The sequence below is a fragment of the Oenanthe melanoleuca genome, chromosome 20 (genome assembly GCF_029582105.1).
Source record: "Oenanthe melanoleuca isolate GR-GAL-2019-014 chromosome 20, OMel1.0, whole genome shotgun sequence".
NCBI lineage: Eukaryota > Metazoa > Chordata > Aves > Passeriformes > Muscicapidae > Oenanthe > Oenanthe melanoleuca.
This window is the reverse complement of record NC_079353.1, coordinates 5303959-5331862: the sequence shown is the minus strand read 5'-3', so window position 1 is coordinate 5331862 and position 27904 is coordinate 5303959. Positions and strand designations below refer to the sequence as shown.

The following is a 27904-nucleotide window of genomic DNA, read 5'->3' as shown; positions in this document are numbered from 1 at the left end:
TTAATAGACTCCTAAAAGATGTAATCAAATTACTTGACAGAATCCTGTAAATCTGTAGAATGATTCCTAGATAGGGTTGTTTTTCCTCCCATTTTCATTCCTTAATCTCAATAAACACTGTATCTATCCAGAATCCACCTGAAACCTGCTTTATCAACCCATGAGGAAAAATGTGCAGGATCAGGGTAATCAAAGAGCCAAACCTGACATCTCCAGCTGTTCAAAGACTCTTCAAGTGCCCAGGTCAGGAGTCTCTGTATGGTGTTGGGGGTGTTCTGTACCCCCTGGGTTCCCTCAGTGACTGTGGATATTTCTGAGTGCAAATGTCCCAAAAAGCGACAGAAGGAATTCAACACGTAAATGGTATTTAATTCTCTGTAGCGAATTGTAGCAGCGTGGATCCTGCAGTGGTTTTTTAGTAGCTTAATCATTGACCAAGGATGTTTCCTGTGGAGGCTCCATGTGTTGGATGGGCAAATTCACAGAACATTCCACTCTCAGCACTCCTTAACTCTGAGCCAGAGCAAGGCATTACAGCAGCAATTTGCCAAACAGTGTGAGTAGAACAGAAAAAACAACCAAGTCCCAGTGGAACGCGCACAGGTGGGGAGCACAGCTGCTGTGAGCAGGTGGCTGTGCAGCAGCCCGGCTCCTCTGCCGTGTTCCTCCGTGCCCGTCCTACCTCACGAATCACGGCTAAAGCTGCCGTTCTCGGGATCAGCCCGCGTTTGTGAGCGGAGAAACGGGAGAGGGCCTGAGGGAGCCCCGAGGGGCCCGGGGAGTGAGCGCAGAACGGGCAAGGGCGGCGCGCCGTGTGAGGGGGAATCGCCATGGCGCTGAGGGCGCCGTGTGAGGGGGAATCGCCATGGCGGTGAGGGCACCGTGTGAGGGGGAATCGCCATGGCGCTGAGGGCCCAGTGTGAGGGGGAATCGCCATGGCGGTGAGGGCACCGTGTGAGGGGGAATCGCCATGGCGGTGAGGGCACCGTGTGAGGGGGAATCGCCATGGCGCTGAGGGCCCAGTGTGAGGGGGAATAGCCATGGCGCTGAGGGCGCCGTGTGAGGGTGAATCGCCATAGCGCTGTGGGCGCTGTGTGAGGGGCAATCGCCATGGCGCTGAGGGCGCCGTGTGAGGGGGAATCGCCATAGCGCTGTGGGCGCCGTGTGAGGGGCAATCGCCATGGCGTTGAGGGCACTGTGTGAGGGGGAATCGCCATGGCGCTGTGGGCGCCGTGTGAGGGGCAATCGCCATGGCGTTGAGGGCACTGTGTGAGGGGCAATCGCCATGGCGCTGAGGGCCTAGTGAGAGGGGGAATCGCCATGGCGCTGAGGGCCCCGTCTGAGAGGGAATCGCCATGGCGCAGAGCTACGATAGCGCTGAGGGCGCCGTGAGAGGAGCGGTCGCCATGGTACTGAGGGCCGTGGTCGCCGATCTCCCGCCCAGCGCCCGCCGGGTCCTCCCGGGGCCGCGCGCCAAGGGCGGCGCTCTGGCCCCGCCGCCGCCATCTCGGTGTCGATGGTGGCGGGGGCGGGGCGACCCCGCCCAGCGCTGCCGCGGAGCGAGGAGGAAATGGCGGCGCGGCGCGGCTGAGACCTTTGGCGGCCGCGGCGAGAGCCCCCCTTCCCTGCTCGCGGTGAGTGCGGGAGGCGGGTGGGAGAACACCGGGGCGGGAGGAGAGCGGGAGCGGGGCCGCCGCTGCGGCAGGGAGGTCGCGGGAAAGGCGGCCCGGCCGCCTTCGGGCTCGCTCTAAAATGGAGGCGGGCGGGCGGCCGGAGCGGCTCGGGTGTGGGGGGTTCCCTGGGGAGCAGCGGGGCGAGGGCACGGCACGGTCTGGCCCGGTCCGGTCCGGAGAAGGCGGCGGCTCCGTTCAGTCCCGGAGGAGGCCCTGGGCTCGCGCCGCGGCGGGGCCGGAGCGGAACGGCCGCTCCGCGGGTGGAGCGGGTGAAGGCGGCTCCTCCATCTTGGGGGGGAGGAGAGGCGAGCAGAGGCCGGGTGCGCTCGGAGCCCATCGCGTCATGGCCAAGCTGAGCCCGGGAAGCGGCTTCGTGACGGCACCAGCGACTGACCCCCGGCCCCGGGCACCAGAGACCCAGCCGAGCCCGACCCAAATCGTGCCGGGGCTGCGGCGGGGGGCACTGAAACTTCCCTGCCTTGGAGAGATGTTGATTTTCTCTGGGCAAAGGAGGGATCTCCTTATTGGTGAGTTAAACACGAGGAGTTGAACTTTATCATGTTCTGCAGACTATTTTGTAGGGAGAAAAAAAAACCCGGAATATTTACACAGTAGGAACTGTTGGCTGATTTTAAATATTTAATTAATTTCTTGCCAATTTCCTGTCACTTGCACTAATGTGCTTAAATGGTACTAATGTACTTAAATGCTGTCTCTTGGAGGTGGTGATATTTGGCTTGCAAAAACCATTATTTGGTGGCGACCACATTTTGTTTCATACAGTTAAATAGTTTATACCTCCAAGCAGCATCTTATGTTTTAGTTGTGATAATGAAAATCTTCTTATCTTGTCATTTTTAACTTGGAAAGAATGTTACAGTCTCGCAATGTGTTATAAAATGAATGTGTATTCTGTGTGTTATGCTCGCCCTGCAGTTTTTATCTCCAGTAATTTGAAACAGTTAACGTGCTCTTTTGCTTTCATGGGTTTTCCTTCCAGGAACGTCAGGGAGAGAAAAAAGTTTTTTTTATTTAACTCAGAAGAATGTATATAGCATTCCTAAATACCCTGGGTTTTTTGTTTGGTTGGTTTTCCCCTGGATAATAGGGTTCACATTTTTTTCAGAAATAGCTCTTTTGAATACTTACTAATCACAGTTGTGTTTAACTAAATTCTTTGGCAGGTAATATTAAACTCTATTTTGCTTTATTTTTGGTAACTTTTCCCACTGTTTGCCTTTTTGTGTATTTCCTTCAGCTTTCTTTTAAAGGGTAATTTGATTTAGTTTATCTTTAACCGTCTTGGTGCTACTTTTACAAAAAATATTTGCCAGCTGTTTAAGCAATTTGATTGCTGGTCAGTGTAAATGATGTGTAGTTACTGTCCAAGTGTACTATGTACTGTGTTAATTGTAGCAGATATTCTAGGTTATGCTCCACTTTTATGTGTGCCAGCTGCTTGTTATCATTCCTTGACATTTAGAGCTTTCTATAGGAATAAATATGGACGTGAGCTTAAAATAACTCTTCAGTTAGGCCTTAATTTTTTTTCCCTTGACAGTTCCAGAGACATGTCACACATAAAGGTGTTTTAATGCACTGGGGTGAAAGACTAAAGGCTCATGTTGGCCTTCAGCCTCCATTGAGACTGCTTGACTCCAGTGATTAGAAAATCAATTAATTGGTGTTTTCAAGACCAGCATTTAAACAATTATTTTGCAAACTTTTTGTGTTGTTTGTTTCTTTAAGGGATATTTTCTGTTGGTATGCAAATGAAGGACTTGCTGTGTTGCAAATAGATATATATATATAAACAGTGTAAAAATACATGCAGTTTTTTAAACTATTGAAATATGCAATAATAATGTAAACTAATATCTATTCACACAATGATTCAGAGGGTGTTTTCATATAATTAAAAGATGGATTTTGAATTAAAAAAGCAAATAACACCAAAACCATGGAACTCCCCAAAGCAATGCAAATAGAATCGAATCTAGGTTAGTAGATAAAATTGAATAAATATTTTTTCAGTGTCTAGTGAACTCCTAGAAGCCAGTATTTGTTCTGCTTAATCCAACTTCACTACTCAGATTTTTCTGGCAGTTGATCACATTATTTGTTTCTGCTTTAAGATAGTAATTGTCTTTATAGTTGTAACTTAACGACTGTAAGATTTTAATTCTGTACAGCCTGAAACTTTAAGCTGGAGGTATTAGTGGGAACAGGAAGAGCAAGGATTAAAGGGGTTGGGCTGACACTTATAAAATGTAACTGGTAGAAGTAGGAGCAGGGCTTGGACTGGGCAAAAGTGACATTAAATGGCTTTAGTTGACAGAACTGGTATCTCTGCACCATTTTATTCTCCGCTGCACTTTCTGCCTTGTGTCTCTTGTGCAGTGGTAGGAGATAGAAGGAGAGGATTTTAATAGCAGTAAGATTTCTCCAGTTTATGTAAGAGCTGGTTCCTGTTTGTGTGTGCAGTCAGGCCTGACTTCTCAGCTCTCAGGTAATGCTTGGAGGATTCACTGCTGGGAAGCTTTTATCTAAGGCAGCTTCTGAAATAAGCAGATATTTGACAGACGTTGTTGATGGTGGTCTTAAGAACACTGCTAGACTTTAAGGTTAAAAAGCTAAAATTTCCAGTTAGGCAGCTCAAACACACACATTAAATGAGCATTATGTGTGTTCTCCTAGTAAATTCTAATCAAAACTGGAAACTCAGCTGCCTTTACTGCATCCTTAATAACATAATCAGCGTGCTGTAATTACTGTGTTTCATCAAATTTGGAAAAAGTTCATTTTTGTTTACTTCCTTTAATGAAGCTGTTTTGATGAAATAAGAATAAAATTGATAGCTAGTTCCAGAGGTTATATTTTGGCTCACTTTTTACAAACTAAGGGAAAAAACTGTATAACCACATGATTTTGTTTTCTTCAGCATCTGTACTGGTAGGGTCAGGAATGATAGATTATTTAAAAATAAGATGTGGGATTGTGAAAAGTTGATCTTTAAGATTCTCTGCTTTAGCTGTTGAATTTACAGCTGAATGTTGCTAACGACCCTGATAAAGAACTAATTTCCCTGGTGTCCCGGTGGAGGAATGCCAGAGGCTGTGAATTGCCTTCCCAAAGCAATGTTTCCTGGGCATTTGCTCAAGAGATCAAAGTCAGTAGCAGAAACTGAGCGTTAGGCAAATAAATAGTATGTATTTGCAAAAAAATTTCATTGAAGATTATGTAAAATGAGTGCTAAAGATCCTGTGTATTGAGTAATACCCCGGCAGTGTTTGTAATTGATACTTCTGTTGACTAAACTTTCAACCGTGACTTGTAAAATTGGCTTTTGCTGGAGCCTTTAAAAGGTTTCCTGTAAAGAGATGATCGTGCTTGGGTTTTTAATCTAAGCATTTGGCCACCTGAAGTTGTGTTTATTGCTTCTTAATCTGTATAAAAGGGAAAAAGAAAAGAGCAGAGCTACCTACACTGCTTTGATTCTGCCCACAGCTTTCCTTTATGGGCAAAATCTGTTTGTTACCTGATTTTTTGCTCATGCTGTTCAGACCCTGAAAGCTGAAGTAAACCTGACCCAAAATCTTATTTTTTGGGGGCGAAATTTTCGTTGTTAGGGCGAGTATGGGATTATTTTACTCAGAAGAATGTGAGTAAAGGCTTCAGAAGGTGTTGTAGGAGTAGTGAAATGCCAAATGTCAGTCTGTTGCTAAATCAGTATCTGCCTAGGATACCATGGAACTCTGACTAAAATATAAAAATGACATATGTAATACTTTTCTTCCCTCTTAAAATTAATGCTTTCATAAATGTAAAGAGCACTACAGTCGCTATGAATTTCGTTTCCCAAACACAGTTATGGGCTTACAGCTTGGAGCATGTGCACAGTGTAAGTGCCTTGTGTTAGGAGTTTCTGAAGTTTGTCGGTGCTGTTGTCACAGTTCTGTCCCTAGCTGCTGACACAGAGCTGTGCTGGCAAAGCCTCTCCTGCCTACACACCTACCTTAGAATCTCTTTGCCAATGTAACAACTCCTCCCGAGGAATTTGATTGAGTTTTCAGTCTTTTTTTTTTTTGCCCCCTGAGATGAGCTGCTTCCCTGCTTGGAAGAGCCTGTGGTAGAGCTGAGGTTAAGAGCTGAGATTACCTTTGCAGCTGCCCTGAGAGCCCACTGCACAGGTGGTGCTCACGTGCCCCACCCTGCAAGCAGCACAGACAGGTAAAAGTACAGTTTTGCAGATCTAATTACACCAATATGAGGCACTTGTGCCAGCACAGCTCTGTTGATTAGGGGCTGTAGCCCTTAACTTTCCTGACTTGTGCAATTGTGACAGGCAACATCTGTAGTGTAGGTAGGATCTGTTATTAAATTAAATCTTTGTGTTTGCCAGATATCTGATGGGCCTGCTGCTAAAGTGCCTTGACTATTTCTATGAGAAATTGCTATTCAGCTGAATTTAACTGTGAGAACTTCAGTCTGGCTCAAAGAAGCTCTTTTTGCTGCTTGCCCAGAATAAAATGCCAGTAATGCCTGGTGCCATTCTCATTCTGTGCATGATCTACCCAGCAGTCCATCCGTTCTTCCCTTGACTGCTGGAGTTCTGTGTGCTGCAGTCTGAAGTAAGAGGGTTTTAACCAGAAAGACATGAAAAATAAACTTCAGTGTGTGTGTGTTTTGCTTTACATAAACCAGGGAGCTGCTCTGTTTTTGCTTGCTGCAGTTCTCTTGTGCTGTGGAGGTGCTGTCTGTCTTTGCACTCTAACTGCTGCTGGGCCCAGAGTGTGTGCTGCTAATCTGATATTCTGCTGCTGTGCACACACATTGAATTCCTCACTTCCAGGAGTCACACATTCCCTGCAAACGTGCAGGACTGCTGGCCTGTGCCAGCCCAGGTTTCCATCCTGTGAGGCACTGGCTCTCCCTCCTATGAGGCTTATGTAAGGTAAGTGAGCAGCCTGACAGGAACCATGGAAAACCTGATGGTGTTTTAGTTTCAGACACAGCAGAGGGGTTTATAGTGTGTGACTGAAGACATTTTAATTTGGAAAGGTTAATGTCTCTATTACTGCAAGTACAGAGACCAAGTGAGTGTATCTTTGTTATTAAGGGAAGCTGTTTTTTCATGGAATAATCAATTTCCTTGTATTTAAAAAAGTAAGCCATTAAGCTGGTTTGCTCTGAAACTTATTTTAAAATTAAACTCTTCACTATTTCCTACTTTTGAAAAGTATTGATCTTGTGAAATTTATTAAGTGTCATTTTTCATTACGGAAAAGTCTAGAAGGAGATTGAAAACTTGTTTCTGCATCTTTGAAAATTTAAAAAAAAGTAGTTAATGTGTGTTTGCATTTTAAATCTCATTAGTTGATTGGTGTCAGCGCTTTGTGTTGGTATGTGGTGTCATATAAATGTGCACTTAATGGGCTCCCCTGTTGTGTGTTTATACCATGAACATTTGAAAGAATTTTTAGGCCAAACATAAAAAAGGCTTTGCCCTCCTCTCTTGTGGGTACCATGAACACCCTGTCCACCACCTTCAGAGAGTGCAGATTCTTCATCCCTTGGTTCAGCCATTTCTATCTTGGGACAGCCTGGCCTCCCAAACCTGTCAGTTCTTTTCCATTACTTTTGGCAGGTTGGGGTGCTCCCCAACACTGAAAAATGAGGCTTTTCAAGGAGTAGAACCTCTCTGTAATGGAGCTGGGGAAGCAAGGGCAGGAGCAGCAGGTCTGATTACACTGTGTGTGCTGTGACTGTAAGTGCCTGTAGTGCCATCCCTGACAGATAAATACCCAGATGGTAAATGGCCTGATACTAAAAAAAAACTACCTTAAAACTGGATCTTGGTAATATTTTGTCTTAATTTGGCTGTAAAGAACTGTTCCTACTGGCCTAGAATAATTATTGCTTCCTGCAGTGTTTAAGAAGAGTGCAGGTTTCTTAAATGAGGCTGGGGTGTTCCTGGGGAGCATGGCTGTGTTACTGTTCAATCTACATCTTGCAAATGTAACAGCTTGTTACATTTTTGAAATGGGAAAAAGACATTGACTCTAGAATAGGAAGAAATTAACTGCCACTTCAAGTTGTTAGTATTGTGGGTAGAGGAGGTGGTGGCTTTGTTTGCAGTCTTGGAATTAATTTAATGTGTTTAATGATAACCAGCAAAGCATTTAGAGATAAGTGCTACAGGTTTTGTAATGTTAATTCTCCTTGGGCTTATTCTTTTAGGTCTAATTATAAGCATTGAAATACCGTTATTTTAACACAATATTTCAAATGTAAACTTCTGGCATGAAATTTTTGTAATTGTCAGGAATGCTGGACTTTTGACCTTGAGGTGCAGCTTGGCTATAGCAGTCAAGCAGTGATACAGTAATTTATTTGGAGTGCAGGGGAGGAGTTAGGGCCACAGTTTTCATGTCTCCCAGTATCCAGATTTAAGCTTTAGGACTGTGACCTGTCATTCTTCAACTCTCATTGCCTCTCGTTGTCACAAGCTCCATTTCACATCTGTTTGGAAGATGTTTCCCTTCATAAGATAGTTAAATTAGCAAGCAGTGGATGTGTTTTACATGAAAATAAAAGGCTGTGCTGTGGAATCTGATTTTCTGTTGCTTTCTATGTCATTAGAGTATCTGTCCTTTCATCTTTCATGGCTGAGCAGGTGGAGGGAACATGTCCAGAGCCAGGGCAGAACCTGTTCCTGCTGTTCTTGGGGGTCACTGAATTGCACTTTTGTCCCTGGTCTCACTGGAGCTGCTTGTTCCTGTACAAAGTAGGTGGTGCCCTACTGGCATCTCTAGGGCTGCTTTTGTAGTGCCTGTTGATGCAAGGAATTAATTTTGCTGCTGCTTTGCAGAAAGTGCAGGTTTCCCAGCTGTCATCTTTGCCAAAAAGGGATGCAGTATAATTTTCATTTGGATCAATCTTCTGAGTAGGAGTGCATCAACTAACCCATGCCAACATTTATTTTCATCAGAAATTAAATCCTTATGTGAGTTCTCAGACTGTTTTGTTTCTACTCATGTGATTATATTTGCTGATTAGGAATTTTTAACACTTAAAGTAGGCTATCCTAGGCCAAACATTTTTACAGGGAATAAATTGAGAATAAAATGAGTGTAAATTGGGACGTAAATCACTGTTATATCATTCTGGAAAGGATGTTTTCTACTCTGTAACATCTTGCAGTTTCTTTGATATTTTAGAAACCTGACTGGGATATCATTGTTTCAGATGTACTTTGCATATTAAGCTAATTCTCAGGAAACTAATAAAAATAAATCTGAAAAACAAGTACAACTCATTTTAACTGAAGCTAGTATCATCTGTACTGGGACAGACTGGATTTGTGTTAGGACATGGACATGAAATTGGTCACTAATGAATGATACCTGCTTTGAAAACCTAGCTGATGTCAAATCATGCTTTGAATTTCCTTGCAGATTCACCAATCCTGTGTTCAGAAACTTACAGAACCTTGTACTATTTGTTGAGATTCCCATCCTTGGAGCATGGCCATTCTCCATAATGTATCTAACACAGTAACTGGAGTTTAAATATGAAGACTTAATGTAAAAGTCTAAGAGATGTAAATGTTATCTCTCCCAAGTTTTAAGTAGGAGCGAATCTTCCTTCCATGGGTGTTTATGTAGGTATGTCTACGTGTGATCTCTCAAAGTCACAGACATTCCTGTAGAGTTCTCAATGCAGTACAGATAAGAGAATGAGTAAGTGTCAGGTATTAATCATTTGGACTAAAGCAGTCGTGCAGGGGGTTGGTGTAATCCCTAATAAGGCATCAGCTTTGTTGCAGATTACAGCAAATTGGCTGCATGGTAAAGAAAGCTGACATCAAGATCAGGGAATAAAATGCAGCATATTTTGCTACTACATGTGAGAATGAGGGAATAAAGATCACTGTTCTTAAAACACTGAATAAAATCTAAACTGAGCTGAATCTGAAGAATTTATCCTGAATACTGACAGACATTTTTGTACACAACTCCTCAGATAAACAAGAAATGAAATTACTTTTTTTGGGATGGGTTTAGTTCATGTTAAAGGTTTTATTACTAGATTTTTTTTCAAGATCATTTTTTAGAGTGAAGCAGTGAGTTTTTAATGCAGTTAAAACAATAATCTCCAGAAAAGACAAAACCTTGATGCAGTCAGAGAACCCACTGTGCTTTTATTTTCTCTTCAGGGAAAAAAGAAAAAATAAAAATTGAAATCCCGATCTGAATATTTGTCATAATTTATTGAATTGTCCTTTATCTAGAAGTACAGACACGAAGAGATGGGCACGTTAGTGTTCTTGAAAAGCTTTGCTCTGTCACCTCAGATCGAGTTAAGTTTGGCATCCTAAAAAGGGCTTAATGAAGTCAGCAGATCCAGGTGTGTTATACCTCAGCTCTGTGGTACCGGCAGAGATAATCTCTCCTTTTTCACCTGTGATTTCTCAGTGCTGGCTCACAATGCAAGGCAGTAGATAAGAGGTGAGGTTTTGTCTGAATGTGAAAGGGAGATTACAAGCAGGTTTTTTGTTTGTTTAGCGAAGGTGTGATGGAGTTTAGATTTTTAACGTGTGTTGTGAGGTGTTGCAGTAGCAGGATTTGAAATTTGGGACTCTCAATCTCTGATTATAAATTGGCTTCTGAGTCTGTTCTGGAATGTCTTCAGTCTCTTTGTTGAAAACCACAAGGGTTTGCAGCAGTTGGAGAACCCACAGGGCGACTGAATGTGAGTGCTGGTCTCTGCTCCTGCAGTGTGGCAGCCCTGTGATTTCGGGTTTGTTACTGCTTGGGAATAGTTGACCAATTTGAAATTAAAAGCTTGTGACGGTTCTGATTTGTTTTCTGGGGTACAATACCTCTGTGCTTCTATTGCTTCTGGAATTTAAGTCTAGAGTGAAATCGAGTGCCTAACTTGTTTTTGAAAATATGAAACACTATACCTGAAAACTAAGGGGAGAAGAAAAAAACCAAAATAAATGTTTCCTTGACTGAACCTTCTTTCTGGAGATACTGTTCATCAGCTTTGTGCTCCCCTTCCAGTTACATGATTGTTCTGTTTCAGTGGAATGCTCCTGCTACTGTAGCAACTATTGATTTGTATTTGTAAATTCATTTATAGTTGATCTAAAAACTTTAGACATTTTCCCACGGGAGACTGCTTCTCCCAGAAGCTGTGAACCTCAGAAGGAACACAGCCTTTTGAATGTATGTCTATTAATGTTTGTTTGCCTTTTTATCACATCATTTGTAGAAATTCTTACCTCAGTTTTTTCAGAGGAACAAAATATCCTTTCTAATATTTGAAAAATATTAGATACGGTTACCTAACATAGAAGGACAGGATAGTGCTGATGGGAATTGTCTACTAGGGGAAATACAATAATTTTCAGTTTCCAGCTGGAGCATCTAGTTTCAGAAATGTGAAATATTAATATACTATGTTAGGGGAAATAAGTAAAGTTATCATGCATGTTCAGCTCATTTAAAACAAGATTGCCATTTTGCTGCTTCTGTTGACATTTCTGTCAGTATCTCAGCTGCTGCTGAACACTGAACTTGAGGACAAACAGAACAAAATGAACAAAAAGTCCCACTGAATCTGGAAGAGAAAGAGGCATTTGAAGATTCCAAAGTTGCCATATGTTGTGGTAAATATTTTTGTAGGCAGTTTGTAGAACATTTGCTTAAAAGTTCAAAATATAATTGTGAGTTAAGGCTTCATCCCTTTGTGTTTTGATAATGCTTGACTTTTCAGCTTCTTTTAGGCAATTAAATTTAGCCTGTATTAAGATGCAATTCTACTAGAGCAGGTTCATGTATATTAAGTTTGAAACTTCCTGTATTTCTCATGAAAAATATTTTGAATCACATGGGAAAGTGAAAAGTGGAGATAGTAAATAATAATAAGATACAGCCAGGCATTTTACAGTAAACATGGGGTCTGTAACTTCAGTGTTTTAAGTGCACTGTATATTTTTTCTCTCTCAAATTTGGAATTATTTTTAAATTGGAGTTCCATAAAATTGTTTTTCTGTAGCTAATAGAGATAATACAGGTAATAGCAATTAGGTGATATCTAGTAGAGCAAAAGCATAGAATATTTGGTTTTAGGTATTACAAGTGTTAAAGGTGTTCTCTGTTAAATCAGAGCTGGAGCCTGGGCCCTGTGCAGCTGAGCCACTTGGTGGGCAGTGAGTGACCCTGGAAGATGCTTTTTGAGTTCAGCCAGCTGTGTCTCCTGAGAGATGCTGCTGGTTCTGGGTTTGGAATGTTGGGGTGGTACTTGGTGTCTCAAACATGATTTGGAGAGCAGGTTTCACGCAGGCCTTGGATGGCCAGGTGCAGCACTGAACACAGCCCTGCAGACAGTTCCTTCTTCTGGGTAAATTCCCAAACAGGAGGGACTTTCTGTGTGTGCTAGAGGCTTAGTTTGTTTCATAATTTATTTAATACAGAATTAAACAAGAAGTGATTAGCTGATTTTCCTCTCCCTTAAAAAAAAAAAAAAATCACTTAAAAACTGCATGGTGTGTGATCAGTTGGAGATTCTGAACAGGGAAATTGAAAGGTTCTTACAGAACAACACTGTGGGAGGAGGCACTTTAAACTCAATGATGGAGTCCCTGGCTGTAATCCCTGATTCAGACATTGGAGCAAAATACCCATTAGAGAGGTATTCAGTGCCATGAGATACACCACCAGGGGCTTTATAATTAGTGTGTTCTGTTCTTTTTTGCTGTTTAATTCTTCTTCCTGTTCTTGGAATGGTAGTGGTTGGCTGAGGCAAAGAATGCACATAATCCCTTATAGAAAAGGCACAGGAAAAGAAGAAATACTGATGTGAGTCTAGCTCTACACTCCCAATTAGTACAATTAGTATTGTTTTTACTAATTCTTCTCTGCCACAGTCATGCAAATCTTGAGATTTATAGTTCATGAAATAAAGTGATTCACTGATGAAAATTGTGTTTGGGGAGGAGTTTGTTTTTCCCTCATCCTTTTTTTTTCAGGCCAGTGGCACTGGAGAACACCTAGAGATAATGAGTGCTTAGAGCTTTTGAAGAGCACAGGTGCTTTAGGAGCTGGGGCTTCTGAGATTTGTAAAAAATAAAAATTTAAAAATCAAAGTTGAGCTATGTATTGACATGTCTTTGAGGGATTATGTAACTTATTTTTAAATTTGTATGTCTCCTCACCTGAAGTTTTAATAAGAAACTTTTATTTTCTTCAGAGAATTATTATTGTTTTAGCTACATCCTGCATCTGCTGTGGCAGTTCCCTTGCATCTTTAATTGCAGGGTGCTGACACACAGGGTCTGTGTTCAGTTTCGTTCTTTTGTCTCCACTAATTTGTTACAGTCCAGTTCATCCTGTCCAGCTGGTCCTCCTTTACCTCCAAAATTCTTTTCCAGTGTTCTTGTAGTCTGGGAGGCTACTTTGGGTTGATGCAGACATTGCCTACTGGTGATTGAGCTCAGGTGCTCAAAGCTGCAGTGTCTCCTGGATTGAAATTTGGTATAAATCAGTAAACCTGCCCTATTGCAAGCTGGGCCATGCTAATGGAGTTTAAAAGCATTTCTGTATTTTCATTGACAGTCTGCACTTAGTAAATTCCACTCTCAGAAGGCTTTTGGATACTGCACATGGACTAAATTTTTCACTACAGTTTTGTTGCTGTTCTGAAAATCTTAATTTAATCTAAGTGAATTAGCTTGAGTGCAATCATCTTTTTTATTTCTTTCAAAGGTCTCTGCTGTTGGTAACTGAGGAGGGGTATTGCTTAATATTGACTTTTTTCCAGTTCGAGTGTTTTTCTGGAAGTGCAAAACTGTCAGGAAGACAAAATAATGGAATTTGCTTTATAATGTAATAGAAACAAAACAATTACTAATTTAGTTAAACAACACTAAGATAAGTTAATAAATATATCAATACCTTATTCTTTCCCTTTCTTTTTTTTCCAGGAGCCAGCAGGAAAAAGAGGATTGATAGCATTTGGACCTGCTGACAACTCAGAGATTCAGTGTGGCACTTGAGTCAGGAAATTCAGCATGTGCTGGCTGGAGGATGCTGAATGACTCTGATCCTGTGCTGCCCTCCTCTGGCTCAGCTCTTCAAGGAGAAACCATTGGAGCCTCTGATGCTGTGTCAGGTACAGAGGACATTGGAGATCCTTCGCAGTTATTTACATTTTAGCTGAAATTTATATCTCAGAATTTGGGAAACCTCTGCTTGGAGGTTTGAACATTTCATCATCTTCCAGAGTAAACAAAGGTGTAAACTAACTGTTTTGACTTGCTCCCTTAGTTATATCATGACCTTTTTGGTACAAATATAATGTTAGTGCTGTTAAAAAAAAAAAAAAAAAAAAAAAAAGTTAAAATTTTATCATTAGTGTTTTTTTTTTTAATGGTGGAACTTAAAGAAATTTCATATTGGTTTGAGCTCTGTGCCTGTGTACTGCAGGCTTAAATTTCACTTTTTATTCTGCCTGTAAAGTTAAAAATAATCAGTTACTATTTAAATTAATGTTCTGACGTCTGCTGCTTTTCCAGTGACATTTATAGTATTCACAGTTACAGCTGAAGTGTTAATTTTTTCAACATATCTGCATAGATTTTTATGTTTCCATGGCATTGCCCCTTAACATTTCTGTTCCAGCAGTGTTAAATGTAACACTGAAAGCAGAGGATTTGCAGAGGAGGGATTGTGTTAAGTCAGAGCAGTAATGGAAGTGATGCACTGTATGAAATAAGGAGGCATTTATTCCCAGGGAACACTGGAAAACTGGGAAAGCTTGCTGAAGGATGTTTCTCAAAACTTGTAGCTGTGTTTCGTACAGCTGTTAAAAACATCTGATTCCTCGGTTCTGTTACTTAGGAATTCTGCTCGTGTTTGTTTTTGGCTTACCTTTGCAATTCCTCAGCCAGGGATATACATATTCAGAAACATCTTAGTGGAGAGTTGGGTTGTGTTCTTTGTTTTCAAATAACTTTTTATTTAGCCTGTTTTTGAGGTGCAGTTACTACTGCATGTTCTCGTTCCCTTGGAGCAGTGTTACTGCAGTGGCTGCAGGGCAGTGGCTGTACCCTTAGGAGCAGTTCCAGGGCATGCAGCTCATTGGAAATATATTGACTTCAATACTTGTTTAAACTAGGTTATTCCCAGCTTTATCAAAATACAGATCCTACTTCTTTTTTTCTTTTTTTCTTTTTTTCTTTTTCTTTTTTTCTTTTTTTTTTTTTTTTTGGTGGCTGAATATGTGACAGTTGGAGTTTCTTTGCTGAATCGGGTTTTTTTAGGGTCATTCTGATAGATCACATAGGCTGAAAATGTTTTTGCAAATAACCATGTTAAGGACCAGGCTTTTCTATATTTCATTCCACATAGAAATGAGTGGAACTGCTCTAGAGATTTCTCCCACACAAACCCCAGGGAGCAGGTTCATACCATGAAGAAGTTTTTTGTTTGGCTTTTTTATTTTATTTTTTTTTGAGAAATACCAGAAAATACCAGAAATTCTAAGGCTACTCAATAAATTATGTCAGTACAGTATCCAAACCCACTTGTTTAACTTAGTACTAAGAAGGAACATTTATGGCTTGAAATACAAATGCTTTTTACAATTAATACTGAGATCAAAATATTTACTAATTACTTGGGCTATGAATATTTTTGAATGAGAATTTTGGATATTTTCTTTCTCTTCAGCATTTCCGAGTCGGGTTAGTGTTGCCTGTACTATGGAACAGGCTGGAAACACAGTGCCATTAGAGTCTGAACCTAATACTGACAACATGGAAAACAGTTCTCCTGGTAAGAGTTCTTCCTTTGCTATTGAAAATGTGCTTATTTGTCCATCATGTTTGTGTGTGTGTAAATCATTTTAAATAACTCAAGAGTTTGTAACAGGAACAGCTGGATTATATTGTCAGTGATCAGTGATGTGTTTAATTGCTTCTGCTTTGTATTACGTTCACAAGAAAATATCTGTTTTGAGGCTTATCATATGAAGTAGACATACTTAGATGTCACAAAGACAATAACATGTTGAAAAAAAGGTTTTAAGAAAGCACATCACTGATTACCACCACTTCATTAACTCTTCCCTTGTTTTTAGCATCAGTGTTGGATGATAAAGGTGAGCAAAGCAATGAGGAGGAACAAAAGTCTGTCAAGCCAACAAGTAAAGAGTTCAGGAAAACCTGGGGGTTTCGGAGGACCACCATTGCCAAGAGAGAGGGTGCAGGAGATGCTGATGTGGACTCCAGTGAGCAGCAGCCTCAGCAGCAGCAAGGCATCAACCTCAGGAGGAGCGGGCGGCAGCCAAAGCGCACGGAGAGGGTGGAAGAGTTCCTGACCACGGTGAGGCGCAGGGGGAGGAGGAGTGTTCCCACCACCCTGGAGGATTCCAGTGAGGCAGCCTCTGGGCCAGCCACTGATGCTGAAACTGCTTCTGAAGACAGTGTTGAGAGCACTCCAGATACCAAACCTGTCACTCGGAGGATTTGCACCCGGAGCTGTAAGGAGCAGAAAAGCCCTAAAAGCAGACCCACAAAAGAGGAAGAGGAAGAAGAGGAGGAGGAGGAGGAAGAAGAAGATGCTAGTTCTGATAGTGACAGTGATGGGTTAACACTAAAGGAACTGCAGAATCGGCTAAGAAAGAAACGTGTTGAGCAGAAACCTCAGCTGGTGTTGAAGGATGTGCAGAACCACCTGAGGAAAAGGAATTCAGAGCAGGATCCTGCCAAAACAGGTGATGTCACTCCTGAGAAACAGGATGAGTCTGAGCTGCCTGTCAAGCAGGAGCCTGAGACTGCAGACAGCACTGAGATTGCGAGTCAGGTGGTTGTCTCTGAGGAGGACACTGAAGATCTCGAGGCTCAGAAGGAGGAGAAGCCTGCCCTTGGTGCAAAGGGGGACTCAGATGAGGAGCCTGAAGAACAGCCCAAAAGCAAACCTGAATCTGAGATCTATGACCCAAACGCCCTCTACTGTATTTGTCGTCAGCCTCATAACAACAGGTAGGCTGCAGACACAGTGCAAGGACTTGGATTTTTTCTGTGCTGCAAAATTATGCCAGATGCTAGTGCTTGCTTTCTGAATGAGCTTGTGGGTTTGCTGAATTTTGGGGGGAAGCTTATAACAAATACTTCCAAGAGGATAAACAAATACAGAAATAACCAGTAAGGCGGAACCACGCACTGGTGCTTTATTGGGGTGCTTTAGTTGTGTTGCTTGAAATATTAGTTGAACACGATGTGTCTTTTTATTTCACTGTGTTTCACTGTTCCTTGGTGGTTTTTATTTTTTTTCAGGTTTATGATTTGTTGTGATAGATGTGAGGAATGGTTTCATGGTGACTGCGTGGGTATTTCTGAGGCTCGAGGGCGATTGTTGGAGAGGAATGGTGAGGACTATATCTGTCCAAACTGCACCATTCTCCAGGGACAGGATGAGCCTGTTTCAGAACTAGACCAGCAGGAAGCTAAAGTGGAGCAAGGAAATGCTGATGGCACAGAATTCACAAGCATAGGAACAATTGAACAAAAATCAGTTGAGGACCAAGGAATCAAGGGTAGGATAGAAAAAGCTGCAAATCCAAGTGGAAAGAAAAAACTGAAGATCTTTCAGCCTGTAAGTATTTTAGTTGTTTCTTACTTTTCATGTTCCACTGACTAAATTGAGACAATGACTTGTATGGCTATAAATCTTGATTTTAAAGGTACACATAAGCAGGACAGCCCACTGGACCCTGCTGGTTAGCAGAGGTTTATCCATAGTTCTGTCAGTGCAGGAACTAAAACATAGTTTTAGGTGAGGGATTTAGAAGTTTTATATAAGTCTATTCTTCCCCTTCTAAATAATGTTTCCAAAGTCAAACCATGAGATTATTTTAATAAAAATATTGTAATTCTGGACTGGTTTATACTATCTTTGAAATAATCACAAACATTTTGGACATTTTCAATGGTAGTGAAACTTCTATTTAACATTTGACAAGTCTCTGTTGGAGTTAATTCCAGCTGTACTTCCAGTTTGTCTTTGGAGTTCTGATTTTTGTCTTAATGCTGCTTTAGGTTCAGCAAATAGAGAATTTATTTGTACTGCCTTTTTAAATCTAAAAATGTGTATTATGAACGATTTCAAAATCTAAAAGAAGTTTAAGTTTGTTATGAAACTCCATGCCCAATTGGAAGGGCATGAGTTTAAAAAAAAAAGTCCTACAATGGTTGTCTTTGTTCTGCTTAAGGTACTGCAGTAGTGCCAGTGTCTTGGACATTTCCCTTTAGATTTCAGAGCTGTCCATGGCATCACAGTGAGAGTAATGTATAGCCAGAACAGTTTGAGCTGGATATATAAATATTTACTATTTAAAGATAAATGTGTGGAAAGCAGCGTACTCCAAAATATTTTCAAGTACACTTGTACTTCTTTGTACACAGAGAGGTTTTTGAATCCAGTGCTGTTGGTGTTGGCTCTGCTACTGAATATCACCAAGTGCTCTTTATCTTTACTTCTCAGTTAAGTTTGAAAAATTCCCAAATCTAGGTTTTATCAGGCTGCTGCAGATAAAGCTGTGTACTGACTTTTGATTGCAGAGAAGTCAGTTGCACTATACAAATAATATTTAACTAGAAATAGCCCTGAAAAACTTACTTTACCAAAAACTTTACCAAAACTTTTGGTAATTGCAATTGGTGAGAGGTTGTGTAGAACTACAGTAGTTGTGAGTGTCTTGTACCACTTTTAGGAGTAATTTAGAAGAGAGACTAAAAGCAAAAATACTCAGAGGTGATAGGTTGGAACCTAAAGAGCTTTCAGGCTTAATGTACTCTGTTTTCAAGGACTGTGCTATTTTCTGAATCATAACATCGGAAGAGGAAGTGCTTCATCTGTAACACCTTGATATAAATGGAGAGTGATTTTGAATTAGAGGGAAATTCAGATTGCAGAGACAAACCTATAAATGTGTAAGGAGTGGGAGGCTATGTGAAAGTTGTGTATAAGAATTCTTTTAATGTAAATTGGAGACTTCTGAAATTAAAATTGGTAAAACCTGTAGAGCAAGAATAATCTATACACCTGAATATCTGAGTGCTTCCTCTTACACGTGTGCATGGCTAAGGATAGCAGCTGATGAGGATGGTTTAGAGGCCTTGCTGTTGAAATACCAGCTGTGTGTTATTATGGACATTTCTCACGTGATGTAGAGGATCAGTGTAGCAAAACATTTGTGTATTTATGGGATTTGAAGATTCAGGAAACCAGCCTCCTTTATCTCAGGGTTAGCAGGCCAACCACTTAATAATGCAGCACATCCTGAAAAAAATGTGTTAGAGGAGTGAAGTTCTTACCTTAGTATGGGTTGTTTGTGTTGTGTCATGAGCATCAGCTGTTCTCACACTGGCAGTTGTGCAGTCTGCACATGGGCTGTGTAAGCATTTCTCTTGTGTTACAGAGGCTGTTCCTGCAGTTTCCACTTTGAAGTCTGACCTCACTCCATTTCTCTCTGTATTTGAAGGTCATTGAAGCTCCTGGTGCTTCCAAGTGCATCGGCCCTGGCTGTTTCAACGTGGCCCAGCCTGACTCCGTGTACTGCAGCAATGACTGCATCCTCAAACACGCTGCAGCCACCATGAAGATCTTGAGTTCTGGCAAAGATGGCAAACAAAAACCTAAAGAGAAGGTCAAACCAAAATCTGAAAAGCCTGGCCTACCAAAACCTCAGCAGCAGGTAAGCTTGTGTTCATGATCCAGAGCAGTTGCCTGGAGCACTGTGCTTTATTTCTGGGCTCTCCTTTTTAACTCAAATAAAACTGCAAAGTCCTGCATTGAAGAGGAACTTGTTATTCTCTTGCCTTTTTCTGTGTTAAGGACAATAAAATTTTAAAAATCTTAATAATCGCCTCTAGATGGAGATAGTTCCTTGCAAGGATTGTCTAGGTGGCAACAATTTTTAAAAAAAGTACTATTTTAAGTGATTGCATCTCTTTTATTTTACTTAAAGTCAAATTAATTCTGCCCTCTTAAACTAAACTTCAGATTATTGGGTTTCGGAGTAATCATACAATTTCAGATGGTGCACTATAAAAGTAAAGAATCCCTATAAAAGCAGCCAGTGTACACGTTAACTCTCTCTCCTAGCTTGTAAAATGCAGTGTATTTGACGATTATTGGTAATCAAGCTATTTTTAATTATCCAGATGGGCATCAAACCAGTTTCAAACCAAAAGAGACAGTTCCCTGAGAAAAGAGAGGTGAATGTGAAGACTGTTGTGAGCACGGCCAAGACTGAGGCAAACAGCCAAGCTCCTGCTCGAGAGCCAGCGGCAGAGCCTGTGACACCGTCCTGGGCCAGTGATCATAATTACAATGCTGTAAAGCCTGAAAGGACTGCTGCCATTTCACCTGCACTGTTGTTCAAATGTATGTATGGCTTAGGGATATTCCTGAGTAATCATATTTTCTTTGAATACCCATCCATTCTTGGCTCTGCAAAACTAGGGATTTTAGGATTCGGGGGTTTTTTCTTACCATGGCACCAAGCTACTTTTCTCCACCTTCAAAGATTCACACACAGATACACACAAATGAGAGACACTTTTAGGAGTTTAATTTCTGTCATATGACAGTTGTATGATGTCAGTCTACCCAGCTGATTTCTGGATGAAAACTACATGGTTAAGCTTGAAATCTTTCTCATAAAGACAGTGTCTGTTTCTAATCTAGAAGGTAAGTATTGATACATTTGTGTTAAGTTTTACAAAAAGGTTGTGCAGTGTGCACTGTGAATCAGCAATTGCCTGTACTAATTTCAACTGTATTTTTGTAATTTAGATTTGGCACCTGTCTCTCAGGTCTTGCATTTTCACTGCCTGGTGCTGAGAGTGAAATCTTCATCGTGGTATCCACCGATACTTGACACCTCTGCAAACAGCTTTTAACTGTCAAGTATATTCCTGCTGCTTTTCTTCCCTACATGAAATAACTTAAGGACCATCCTTTACTTTTATGCTGGGGGGAGGCAGAACTCTATTATCTTCTTTTTCCTCTTTCTCCGTTCATATGCCACACATTATCCACACCCACAAGAGCACATCTCAGCTGGATGTTGGGCAGAGATGCTGCCTTGCATATTTTTGCAGGTTTTGAGTAGCATCCTTGTAACTCATGTAAAGGTAAGTAAATGCTGCTTTGAAGCCTGTACAAGTCTTTCTACTCATGACATTTTTTGACTGACTCCATCTAAGTAGTTTTATAATGCAGTTATGGAACTTGAGATGAAATCTGATGTTTCAGGTACAAGCTATGTGACCTCATATTTACTCCTTTGAACAGTAATGAATTCAGAAATTCAGTTCTCACAGCTTTTGTAACCACACTTCATTTTATTTTGATAAGTAAACCTAACTCAACACTTACATGTAAAGTAACTGATAACTTTATAATATTTAAGATGAGATTTTTCTGGTAAGAATTTTTAAACACTGAGAAAACACCAGCTACCCTAAATTGCTGTTGATGAGCATTGCACATACCTGGTATATTTTAATGATCTTTACCCACATCAAGTTAAATGTCATAATTTTTCCTCTATGTATTTTTGCTGTATATTAGGCCCTTTACCTTTTATATGGTAAACTCCCTTAATTAACTTCAATTCTTTTAAGATTCTTTTATAGAAAATTTAGCTTTTTTTTTTTTTTTTTTGTCAGAAACAGTAGTGTTTTAACATAACTAAAATTAGTGGAAAGACATAAATGAAACTGTAAGGGCTTATTTCATGTCAGATTTTTTCTGACCCTGACAGTTACGGGTGTCCACAGAACCATTTCACTTAAAATGTCCTTATTCCTATAGGGTTTGGTTTTTTCCCTAGGAGATAGGAATACAGGTTTTTGAGGAAGAAGTTTGAGGGTTTTTTAAGGGAGTTTGCTCTTAAGATTTACCACACTGCAGGTTTTACAGATTTAACCACTTCCAGTAGAAAACTGGATTCCTGAAGCTAAATAGTGAAATTCATTCCAAAAGATTGTGAATACCAGACTGTAGCAACAAATAGAGAACAACCTAGTTCGTGTGATGAAGGACTCTGACATCAAATGCAAGGAAGAACTTCAGATTGTTTTGTTTTGTTTTGTTTTTAAGGTAAGTTACACTAGTATGTGGGAAGTCTGCCGTTACTAAATGCCCAGAGAAATTGTTTGTATTTGTGAAAAAATGTGTCCTGCTTTTCAGTGGATAGGTCTAAGCTGTAGTCTTCCTGAGAAGCTGCCAATGCACCATCTGCAAAAGTACTCTACCAGATTTTATTTCTATGAGAAATCTTTATATGCTGTTCAAAATCTGAAAGTTACAGCATTAGGGAAATTCATAAGGGGTGTCTCACTTCAGGTATCTGAGAGTGAGAAGTCTCTTAAGTCTGAACTAGTCTCTTAAGTCTAAACACATTTCCTGTCAAGGAAAATGTGTTTATTGGACCAAAGATTCTGTTTAGATGCAAATCTTAAAACCAAGTAACTCCCAGTTTAGAAATACGCATTTCTGAATATTGATTATGAAGTACTTGTAGTCTAGAAGAGACAAAGGACATCCAAATGCAGTATTTCAGAATGCTGCCTGTGTTTTTCCAGAGCTTCCAGCCGTGTTCACCAAATCCACGTTTACAATTTTAGTGCAGGAGTCCTTCTGGGAATTAAGAAAACTTTACCTGATCAACAGAATCACTTTCTAATACTCTTTTCATCAGACAGGTTATCATTTCAAACAGATCTATTTTATATATTTACTCTGTACTTGTGATTTACAAGGTTTTGTTATTACATGAGAGAGTTGTTTTAAGTAGTAGCAAGTCACTTTTAAAGATATACTGGGTAGTGGGAACACATCATGTATTTGTATCTAAGCCTACCACCAGGGCCCTCCTCCCACAGCCTGTTCTGCATTTAAAATAGGGATGTTTGGTGCTACTGCTGTGCAGTTATACAGAAATGATATTTTTTTTCCTTCTGTTACCCCATTAGTTTGTGTTTTTTCACTTCCTAACTTTATGTCTTTTGGAGATATGAGTTAGGGCTTGAAAGTGACTTAGTATACCAGAATCTGGTTCCTGAAAGATGACTGTCTTCCATCTTTCTGGGCCCAGTGAAAATGATCTTTTTGATTCATTTAAAAACTAGGGTGGGAAATACCTTGATTTAATAAATGAGTATTAAGTACAAGTACCTAAAAAGTTTCAGACAGCATTTGAAGTACACAGTATAAAAGGAAATTGAGTCTGAGTCACAATCCCTTTCAAACGAGTTGCATTTACTTTTGTTAGGATAATTTGTATTAATTTAATATGCAGTGCTCAGCTTTTATATTGCATTTCAGAAGTTATCCTGGCTTCCAGATTTATAAAAGTGTGCGGATTAAGATTTATGAACATGATTCAGATATCCATGTTCCAACAGCAACACTTGTAAGAGACTTTTTTCTGTCCTTTTGCTATTCATTGTCAAGCAGAAGTCAGCAGCAAATGCAGTTTTAAAATAGAAAATGAATCCCAAAGGAGGGAGGGTAAGCATTTGCAGTATCCCAGTTTTTAAACTACCCGGTAGTAAGTATGCCAAGTATTCATTAGTGCTTCAAAACTTTGAAGTTCACCTTATTTATTAGACTTAAATACATGGAGCAATAATTTACTCAGTTTGGGTGAGAAGAGCAAGTAAGCATGCAGGAGAGTGAGGAGGGTTTATTAGATAAAAGCTCGAAAGGAAGCATTAAACTATTGTTGTTGTGGCAGAACTTCAGAGTAAAAAGCACTTGTCACACCAAATCACTGAACTTGTGTTTATGTTAACTGCAGGCAGATAAAGTGAATTTATAGCAAATTATGGTCATACCCTAGTTGGTACCAATATTTCACTAAGTTCTTAATGAGTGGGGTTTGGAAGGGGGAGCGTTTCCTTCAGAGAAAATGTCTGTGCTTGTGGTCCTCCTTCTGCTTTCCAGCAGGGAATTAAGAAGATACGCTGCCACCTCCTGGAAGTGGGAGCCCTGACTCTGGTGATCCAGATTTCCTTTTGTTTCCCTTTTCAGTTTTTTTTCATCTCTTCTGCAGCAGCTGAACTGAACTTTTCAACACTTTAGCAATTGACAATGGGAATAGGATGTCCTTGTGTAGTTAAAGATCTTGGACTGTTTGTTCCTGTACACATTTACAAAATAAGGAGACAGAGAATAGAGCACAGGGATAGTGAGATGCCCCGTTTGTGTCTTGGTATCTTTTTTTCTTTATATGATAACATCATGAATGCAGGAAAGAAAGAAAATAAACTGCTCTACAGAGAGCAGGGGGAGTATAGAGTGCACTAAAGACAGGCTCAGGAAGTCATAGTGGTGTAAGGAGCTGTAAGTAGTGATATGAAAAGTAAAAGATAAGGCCTTGTCTGCCCACAGGCTGGTGCTAATGTAATGCTGCTTCTCAGGCAGGATGGTACCAGCTGAAAATGTGACTGTTAAATGCAGTAAGTATGGGTATATTGCTGTTGGTTTAGCTTACTGTAAATATATTTTACTTAAAGTTTGCTTCTTAAGCCATAGCTATGTTTGCCTGCAAGGACTGATTGTAGGTAAACTGGATTCCTTTGGGTGTCAGTGCTTCCCCAAAGGAAAAACCAGGCTGTGCTAGGTTCTATACTGTTATAGCTGAGCTACTGCTGGCATGTGAATTGACTCCTAGAAAGCCAAGGTGTCTCAATGCTGTATTCTGCAGTGTAGGCCTGTCCTGAGAGGCATAAGTATCCAGTAGTACCGGGGAAATGAAAAGAATTTTCATTTTGGTACTGGCCACTTTCTGGGACACCTGGTTGCCGTGTTTGTTGGTCTGTCTTAAACGTTTGAACTAGAGAAGTTTTCAAAAAGGCTGCTGACAGACCAATAATGATCAGCATACCCAAGATGAGTCTGCCAAAACTTCTGAGAAATTCACCTTGGAGACCTGGCTCTGGAAGGGTTGTACAGGAGTATAACCCGCAGTTCCAGTGCTGAACTCCCATCGTGAGACTGGCAGGGGCTGTGCTGGCCTGGGGCTGGCACAAGGCCTGAGCCCTGCCTGTGGAGGGAAGCAGACTGTAGAGGTGCTGAAACCAACGTCCCCTGGGACCCAGCCAGTTAAATGGAGCAGTGGGATCCTTGGGGAGGCATTTTCATCACCTGCCTGTGAACTGCTGGAGCTCCCCTTCTCTGCTCTGCAAGGTATGTCACATGTGCCTGTGGCTGGCAGCCACGTGAAGATTTTTGTCATCTCCTAAGTTAGGAAGGCTGGTCCCTGCTCCTGGCATGTGCCTCAAACACCCAGCATGCCCAAGGCACTTGGAGACAGCAGGCCAGCACTCCTGCACATCAGGGGTGCGTGGATTCAGTGTGAGAACCATTGCCCAGGGGAAGGGTTGGGGGGCACAAACCTGGTACAGCTTCCAGAGGCACTGTGCATATGAGGGTGGTTTATCTCATCATCAACACTGAAAGTGATGAAAGTTTGATTAAAAACTCTCACCACCCTCTTGCTGTTTTGCTTTCTTTTACTGATTTTACTTCAGTTCTTTGAACTTGCTCACTTGACAGTGAAAAAGTTCTTTGCTAGTCCCCAAATAAAAGGGATTTTTTTGAGGTGATCACTTGCACTTTAAATCAAGTTTGCTGCTGATTTGCTGTGTCCGATCTGTGCTGAGCTTGGAACCCGAAGATGGCCTGTCCCTGCAAGGAGTGATGATGCCAATCCATAACCTGTCTGGAAGCCCTTTTTTTGCTTCAGGTAGTGCCTCTCTCCCTCAAGAGGGGGCTAGGAGTAAAGAAGCAGTTGTCTAATGTAGATCAGATACAGATCACTACAGTATCATGTAGATGAAAATAAAGCTCGTGTGTCGAAGCTACAGATGAATGTCAGCACAGAGCTGCAGGTTGCCTTGAACACAAATCACCGCAGAAAAGGCAGGCCCTTGTCTCTGATTTCCTGAATTAACTTTGGAGACAGGTTTACATTGTGTGCCTGAATGTAGAGGTTGGCACATAGGCAGCTTAGCTGCAGTGCAGATCAGAACTGATGGAGGCTTTCAAAGAGCAGCTGTGGGGCAGGCAGCACATGCCAGACACTAGTGTTCAATAAAGTTTGATTTGGTCTTGAAAGTGGAAGGAGATGGGGCAGGTAACAGTGAAAACGAGCGTTGAAACCTATTTAAGAGCAGCTCAACACGTCTGAATTAGAGGTAGCACTGAGTTATCTTTGAGGGAAGTGACAAGAAGCCCTGCAGAAGCAGGTGTGAGCAGAGAGCAGTGAACAGGCTGGGAGCTGCAGCGGTCCCAGAGCTCCTCGTCTGCACAGCCACGGGCAGCGGTGCTCGGTGCCACCAGAGGGGGCTTCGGGAACCAGCAGCGCTGAGCAGTGCCCGAGGCACAGATGTCAGGCAGCCCCAGCACGGGACTGGGCACAGCTGGCTTGGAACCGGTAAGTATCTTCCCCATGTGGAGTGCTTTAGGACTGACAGCTAAAGCACCTGCTCGAGCAGCCTGTGTGTCTTACTCCGTTTTTTCAGTTCCGAAAGGTTTTGCCTGGGAAGAACTTGTGGATGAAAGTTCAGTAGTGTCTGCTGCATTGGGACGGGGGGTTGGTTAAATTCTGCTCCGTTCACATTACTCCTGTCACAAGTCACACAGGAGTCATGGCACAGCTGTGTCAGACAGCTCCTCCTGGGACATGGGCTGAGAGGCAGTGGGAAACTGCTGAACCACGCTAGTTCTCAGGTTGGGAAATCCTGCCTGTCCTCTGCTTCAGCAATTATCCAGAGGGGAAATGCAGTTGCTAAATTCTCAGCTACTGGCAAAGAGGGGTGAGGTGTTTCCCCTGTAGACCAGCAGCCTGTGCTGCCCTGTGTGCCAGAGCGGAGAAGCTGCGGCGTGCTGGGACGACGGCGCAGGCACGGCCACCGCAGCCACCTGCGGCTGAGCCCGAGGAGCTGCGGCACCGAGCGCGACTTCGAGGCCAAGGTCACTGCCCGATGCTGTGTGACACCCAGAATGCTGGCAGGGCAGGTCCTGCACAGGTGGCGGGCTCTGCACACCTGTCTTCCTGTCAGCAGGTGTAAGGGCCAGTGCTGATGCCTCGAGATCAGCTCTTGTCACAAATGGAATTGCTCAGCTCTGGCCAGCTGTCACACTGGCTGTGTACTTTCTAACAGGTATTGATGGGTTTATCACAACTGCAGTGCTGCAGCACAGTGGATTTTCTTTCTAAAGGCATAAAACCCTACTTTAAAAGTAGTAAAAGTGATCCAGTTTTGAACAGGTGGATCACAAGTGGCTGTTCTCCGCTTAGATTGCGTTACTAATTTTGTGGAATTTTACAGATTTATTGTTAAATGCTAATTACCAGTTTTTTTACTGTTGGTGCCACAGAAGTTTATATACTATGCATAAGACTAAAAGGTGGTTATGGAGTTCAGTTTTTTCCCTAAAACTCTACTATAGTGAGAGAGAAGTCTGAAAAGGACTTTGGCTGCCTCTGTGCTGGGCAGTGTCCCCTCAAGTGCTGAGTTCCTGATGTCCTGCTCCCTTGGGCCTGCGCTCCCACTGCAGAAAGTTCTGTGCAAGCTGGACATGACACAGCCATCCACTCCTCTCCCACTGACTGGAAGAATTTCAGCCTGGGAAAGAAAGTAGATTAATGTAGATGGAAGATAACACGGGGGAAATGTTAAGATGATATTGGACACCAGAGACAGTGGTGCTAGTGTATGAACAGCCTTATGCCAAAGTCTTAATTCTGTAGAGAAAATTGCAGTACTCTACATGGCTGCAAGATTTATTGCACAGGAGTGCTCTAATGTCCTGTAAGAGGAGCTGTTACGCTTTTTTTTAATTTAGAAAACCACCCAAAAACAGCTTTGCTGGAGTCATTTTGAAATGAACTCTTTGGGTATAACAGCCTGTGGTTTATCTCCACAGCATTTAAAAGTTTTAGCACCAACTAGAGACAAAGTTCTTTTGAAGAGCTTTGATTTGAATAATCTTAAAACTATACAGAGAAAAGGAATAGCACATTTATTCTGGTATTTAAAATTTGAAAAAAATAGGTAATAGTTTCAGCAAAACAGCTCATCACAAATGAGAACTTATATAGAAATTGGAATTAGATTTTGAAGTGGCTTTCAAAAGTTT

The 27904-nt window shown here is 41.5% G+C and overlaps 1 protein-coding gene across 5 annotated transcripts in view; it reads left to right on the top strand.

The window, feature by feature from the left end:
• Positions 1–472: 472 nt before the first annotated feature.
• DIDO1 (death inducer-obliterator 1) overlaps positions 473–27904 on the top strand; it is a 48889-nt gene continuing 21457 nt past the window's right edge. Inside the window, exons 1-8 of one of the 5 annotated variants that reach the window (XR_008841985.1) lie at positions 1540–1634; positions 13666–13853; positions 15413–15517; positions 15822–16725; positions 17020–17338; positions 19227–19439; positions 19909–20437; positions 20543–20630. Coding sequence is in view for 4 of the 5 variants with exons in the window: in XM_056507695.1 (XP_056363670.1) it covers positions 13769–13853; positions 15413–15517; positions 15822–16725; positions 17020–17338; positions 19227–19439; positions 19909–20131 (1849 nt within the window). In the remaining variant the exon portion in view is untranslated. Of the gene's footprint in view, positions 557–1485; positions 1635–1838; positions 2201–13665; positions 13854–15412; positions 15518–15821; positions 16726–17019; positions 17339–19226; positions 19440–19908; positions 20438–20542; positions 20631–27904 lie in introns of those variants that run through there. The other 4 variants (XM_056507695.1, XM_056507694.1, XM_056507696.1 and 1 more) reach the window with 4 other exon arrangements.